Source organism: Otolemur garnettii, unplaced genomic scaffold (genome assembly GCF_000181295.1).
Source record: "Otolemur garnettii isolate 467f Iridium unplaced genomic scaffold, OtoGar3 scaffold00099, whole genome shotgun sequence".
In the NCBI taxonomy this organism is placed as follows: Eukaryota; Metazoa; Chordata; class Mammalia; order Primates; family Galagidae; genus Otolemur; species Otolemur garnettii.
Genome location: NW_003852494.1, coordinates 1,219,488 through 1,225,561, shown reverse-complemented (window position 1 = coordinate 1,225,561; position 6,074 = coordinate 1,219,488). Strand labels below are relative to the sequence as shown.

General features: G+C 37.7%; 1 protein-coding gene across 1 annotated transcript in view; it reads right to left on the bottom strand.

Annotated features, from left to right (window-relative positions):
• Positions 1 to 150: 150 nt before the first annotated feature.
• The window catches only part of PPTC7 (PTC7 protein phosphatase homolog), a 50,031-nt gene continuing 44,107 nt past the window's right edge, over positions 151 to 6,074 (bottom strand). Inside the window, exons 5-6 of the mRNA XM_012809054.1 lie at positions 5,066 to 5,195; positions 151 to 4,030 (exon numbers count right to left, since the gene is read on the bottom strand). Of these exons, the coding sequence (XP_012664508.1) occupies positions 3,972 to 4,030; positions 5,066 to 5,195 (189 nt within the window). The 3' untranslated portion in view covers positions 151 to 3,971. The remainder of the gene's footprint in view (positions 4,031 to 5,065; positions 5,196 to 6,074) is intronic.

Sequence of the window (6,074 nt, the reverse complement as noted above, 5' to 3'; positions counted from 1 at the left end):
GGCGCCGAGCCGAAAATGACAGTTCTGAAGTTAAGATTCATTGCTAGACTAACTAGGAAGCTTGGAATGAGGACTTGATAGAGACCAACAAACTCTATCAAGGGCTAGTGTCGTCTTTAGTTACTATGCAGACCAAAAGATTTATACAGATTAGTATAAATACTATATTTATTAAATATCTTTACAGTTTATTTAAATGTATTTACACAACTATTCCTGCATAAGTTTATATTTCAGACATCCAATTCAGGTAATTGCGTCTTGGGTAAGACAAATAATGATAGTCTCAACAGAAAAAAGCAGCTCATTAGTATACACAGATTTAAATTTGCTTCATTATTTAGCCATCTTTGCTACAAACTACCTGCTAACAGTCAAGATATTTGATACGGATACTTTTTACTTGAGTTCAATTTTGAAAAGAAATTAATTTTTTAAACAAATAGAATCCAAATATTTTCTGCTTCGTATTTTGTTTTATGAGCAGATTTTGGTTGATATTGTAAAACTGGTTAAATGCAAAAAATGTGATAGTTTCCAGAGAAATTGAATGCTGTAGCTTCTAACAAAGATAGCCAGTATAAGGTGACGAGGAACCATGAACTTATCCAAAAGTACAAACGTTTACAGTTATAGTCAATCTTGTTTACAATTCCCAAACACTCAAAGCTGATTCAGTAAATTCCGATTCCTGCCTTGTTAATAAATATAATGGGCTGGTGGTACTAAGTAGTTTCCATCTTCAGGCTATTGTACTAACCAGAATAAAAGCAGCTGATAGGAGAGGAAGATCTCCCATCATGCAAAGCTTGAAATCGAGTATCTAATCTAGACACAGCCCAACCCCCAGACATTTACACCTGGAATGGATTCTTTTGTGATTTAGTACCCATCAACCATGTCAAGCGAGTACAGTAATTCAGGACAAACAACTTGTTTTCTCCCCCCTCATTTCTTCTTCCAGTTTTTAAGAGCCTATGGTCTCTACTGTATCTCCATTTGGTAAGAATTTTTTTTTTTTGTGCGCAGGCAGCTTAAGTTCATAGGAAGAAATAAGGTTCTGATATGTTTAGAGTGCACATTTTAAAACTGAACAAAATAAAAACTTCAAGCATGTGATAAAAATATTGATTTTTATAATACAGTATTGCTTTATAAATATAGATGGAAAAGCTATAAACTTTACTGGTCTTTGGTGCATCCAGAGAGGGATAAATAATTTGCCATTTGTAATTTAGAAATCCAAATTTTCTCTTCTGTTATAAAAGTCCATTACATGAGGCAAGGATGTGTGTATGCGCTCTCGTGTTTATTCGCGTGTGTATATGTGTGCACATGCATACTGCTTGATTTAAGATACAATTAACACACACTGGGTTCAGAATCAGACCTACCAAGTGGTATATCTGAGTCACACCCCATGGAAACTTGGGTCTGTAATCTGGAAAATTCTACTATGGGTCCAATACAGCCTCTGACCACTGAGAGTAGGAGGAGTTACTTGTTAAGGAGCGCTCCAGCTGACACCTGGCCGTCATCAAATTAAGTGAACAACACAAAAAGGACAGGGGGAAAAAGAAAATAAGAGAAAATATGTTTATGTCACTAATCTATAAATCAGGTCTAAAGTTAATTCCACTGTGAAACTCAATTCTTGTCCCACTATTTTCAGTGTCACTGGAACACAATGTTGATTTCTAACAATCATTTCTCAAAAAGTTGATTAAAAGAGTTATGTAAAACACCACCAGCTTACAAAGATTGTGTTTGATGGGTTAAATGAGAGCAGACAGACATCAGTAACTTGACCAGCTCTGCTTTTGCCAGGAATTAAATGTAGGCATCAAATAATGAATGCAAAATATATCCAGATCACAAGTAAGGCTACAAACCTCTGATCAAAATCAACTGTTATAAAAACTCAAATGAGCGGAAGTTGTCAGTCCTAATATAAATGTATTCCTTCCAATAAAACCCTCTGGATGCAACTTTCTTTACTTTTTAAATACACAGAGACCGCAAATTGTGCAAAATAAATACCCCGCCACTTGCCACTCATGCTTCCATGTTTTATCATAGCATGATGATTTCTCCTTATTAAATATAGTCTCCCTCCATATCCCCTCTCCCACCCCCCCCATCTCCTCTACCAAAGAATTCTGTTTTGTCAAGTTAGGGTAGTTAAGGCATTCTGACATGTAATTAAAGGTGATTCAAAATAGATATCTAACATTATGCCAATTTAGGAATAGTAGATAAATTACTGAACGGCTTACAAATGAATAACTCATTCTTATTATAAATGAAATGCCTGTTACAAGCATGATGCATTGAAATATAGTAATGACATGTACATGGTACATGTTAAACAATTTTAAATAAAACAAAAGCTTGACAGTTACTCAAATATACAGTACAAATTCACAAAACAAAATCTTTTTAAAACAAGTTGAGGTAACCTCAAACATAAGTTTTAATGCAATAAACCAGGGAGTCAGTATCTCCTTTAGAGAAAAAAACTTTCTATATTCTCCTCAAGTAGATTCTTATCAGGTTTAATTGCATTCTCATCTATACACCAATGTTACCTGACTTATATATAAAACATGGCTTTAATTTAAGGATTTCTAAGTATATATATTTTTCTACTACCAAGTTAATGAAGGAAAAAAACTGACCCAAAAATATATATCTTTACAGCAGTCAACTTGTACACAAACCTTAAAAATACGTTTGAGCTTGCAGATAATGGGAAAACCGAATGCGGGGTAGTTTTATAAGAAAACTATACACTGCAAAATGGCTATTTGGATACTGTAAACATTAAGCTTGATTCAGAACCCCCTAAATTTCTGTTTGGGGCAATTGCAAATGTCAGATCATCACTAGGAGTCTTGCACATGGACTTCTGTGCTGTTGCCAGTGCACACAGTGCTTTTCCTACATGGACTCGTGGGATTTGGTGCATGCTCTATAGAAAGCAAGGCTACTAATAAAAGGTTTGAGAACAAGACTGTGGGTAGGTAGCATGACCATTAAAAGCCAACAAAATTCAAAGTTACAGCTGTCTGTTCTCAAGCAGTGGGCCTAGTGTTCCCATACAATGGCATCCTAACAGACAGCAAGGAAGAATTTTAGCCATAACATTTCTAGGCTTTGAGGAGTTTTATAATCTTAAGTAATATTTCCAATAAAAAATATTGGTCAAGAGTTTCCCCCACCCCTCCTGGAGGACAGGCCATAACCTGTGATTTAGACTAACTGACAAACTGCCAAAATTTTATTCATAGGAACATTAAGCACTTTTTTAAAAAAGCACGAAATATTTTCATCCATAGAACTCAAATGAATTTTTCTCCTAATCTGTAACAAAAAAGCTCCTGGGATCAAAATTTTATAGCCCAGAGAAGTATTTTAGAGCAGAATTATAAGCCCCTGAAAAACAGGAGTTTATAATGAAAATATAAAGCCACACCCAATCATCATAACAAAGACTATGCCTGTGGAGTAACACGTGTAACATTTCTTCTGATGAATAACATATGCTTCTAGTAGATGTATAATTATGTACGATTTGTTAGACTTTTAAAATCCCTTTAGCACACTGTAGTTTTGAATTCACTTTATCAGCATTACTAATTTTCAATGCTTCAACTACTTCTGAAAAGTAATAAATAGCCATGGTGCCTTTGAACACCTCCATCCCCATCATGGAAAGGACAATGAGAAATGAAGGCCAGTCTTCAAATCTTGATTCTCTTCAATTGCTGCCGGCAGATATGAGCTAGTGAATGACAGTAGTGGTTTTCAACAAAGATCTCAATGGGTCTCAAAAAGACAAGCAAAAGGCTTACATCACTGGCCATTGAGATCAGTGGCAAAGAAACGTGGTCCTGCCAGCAGGATCAGCACATGTGGCAGGGGAAATTTAGGATGATGAAAGTAAAGGCAGTAGTTGACAGCTTGGTGAGTCAGTCTGTATATTCAGCCACTATTGAAAGAAGGACGGTAATGTCATCTGGCTTTCCACCTACAATGGATAAATCAGTATATTTTAAAAGAAAACATCAATTAAAAAAAATGTGGGCTTAAATAAGTACTAGGAGACAGATGCTTGCATTTCAGGCAATTTAGGTTTGTCAATATACTCTAGTAGAAAAAGAAAATGGTTAAACAAAAAACACCAAGAAACAACATGTTATTTTAGTGGAAGCTTAAAAAAAACAACTTTCCTGCTCCTTTAGAATAGGAACTTTGTTATTATAAAACAGCCACTGCATCCTCTGTTTACATCAATTACAGTAAATCTGACAAGAAAGTTAAAGGCTTCTACCCACAATCCTAACTTGGACAAATATATCCAATGTTTTGAAACTAGGAATAGCCTTGTATTCTAATCTGCCAAACAGCTATGGCATGTGCCTTTTTCTATTTTAACATTTTCTGGAGGGCTAAGAAATGTTTTGCATGTTAAAATATTACATCAGGAAGAACCTGACCAATTTTACTAGTTCTGATATGCTAGCACCAACATGTCACCCTGCCCTGAGACTGAACCACTGGCTTGCTCCCAAAGTCACATGTCATGTAAGCAGATAGAAGGACTCTTCGGTCAAGGACAGTTTCACATTGCTGCCCTTTTCAAAACCTGCTGTGGCAATTTGGCAGGCAAATATTGCCAGCGAGTCCCACAAAGCCAGAGGAAGGGAGAAACATAATGTCAGACACATGAAGGGCAGAATGTTAAACTATTAGGAATGTCTAGGCCCTCTAGGCAGAGGTGGAGGCCTTGTGGGCTCCGGTTGAAGCAGTGTAGAGGTGGCAATAAAGGGCTTCAGGTTCCGCCAGCCTCTGCAGCCAATCAAGTCCAGTTCTGAAGGGCACCCTCTGAGGGGAAGACATGACCACGTGCACTTGCTCTCCTGACCTTGCTCAAGGCCACTGGTACTCAGCTGGGAAGCTGGGAGAGGACACCTACTCAGTCTCACTCAGAGCCCAGAAAGTTCCCACTCCACTGACATGATGTGCTCAGTTAGTCCCTATGACCTGTTCAAAGAAACCTTACCTCTCACATTCAATCCATTGTCACATGCAAACTGTGCAAAAGGTGACATATAATTTGGGTCATAGGCCAGCTCATGAGCTTGCTCAGCAATGCTTCTTGCAGTCTGTTGTATACTCTCAAAATTTGAATTCTAAGATGAAAGGATGAAGGAGTTATTTTTACCATAACGTCTCACATGATTTATCCATGCAAGTATATTTCTTACAAATATCACCTTCTTTTAAGACAGTAACATTTATTTAACCACATTTTCCACCAATGAAAGTTGTTTTTTTTTTTTTTTTTTAGATAGAGTCTTACTCTGTCACCCAAGCTAGAGTGCAGTGGCATCATTGTAGCTCAAAGCAACCTCAGACTCCTGAGCTCAAGCGATCTGCCTGCCTCAGCCTCTTGAATAGCTGGGACTATAGGCACCCACCACTATGCCCAGTTAATTTTTCTATTTTTTGTAGAAATGGAGCCTCACTGGTTCAGTGCCTGTAGCTCAGAGGTTAGGGTGCCAGCCACATGCACTGGGGCTGGTGGGTTTGAACCAGGCCCGGAATCTGCTCAACAAACAAACAAACAAACAAATAAATAAAAAATAGCTGGGCACTGTACTGGGTGCCTGTAGCTTCAGCTAGTAGGGAGGCTGAGGCAAGAGAATCACTTGAGCTCAAGAGTTTGAAGTTGCTGTGAGCTGTGATGCCATAGCACTCTACCGATGGCAACATAAGACTCTGTCTCAAAAAAAAAAAAAAAAGAAAGAAAGAAATGGAGCTTTACTCTTGCTTAGGTTGGTCTTGAACTCCCACCACAAGTGATCCTCCTATTATCAGAAAGTCCTTTCCTAGGGTGGGCCTTGGGCCTTGAATTTGGATTTTCATTTTGCTTTTTCCCATTTGAAATTCTTAAGATATTCTTACTAAAATGGATAGACTGAAAAGGCAGATCCTGGCTTGGCGCCTGTGGCTCAAGTGGTTAAGGTACCAGCCACATACACCTAAGGTGGCGGGTTTGAATCCAGCCC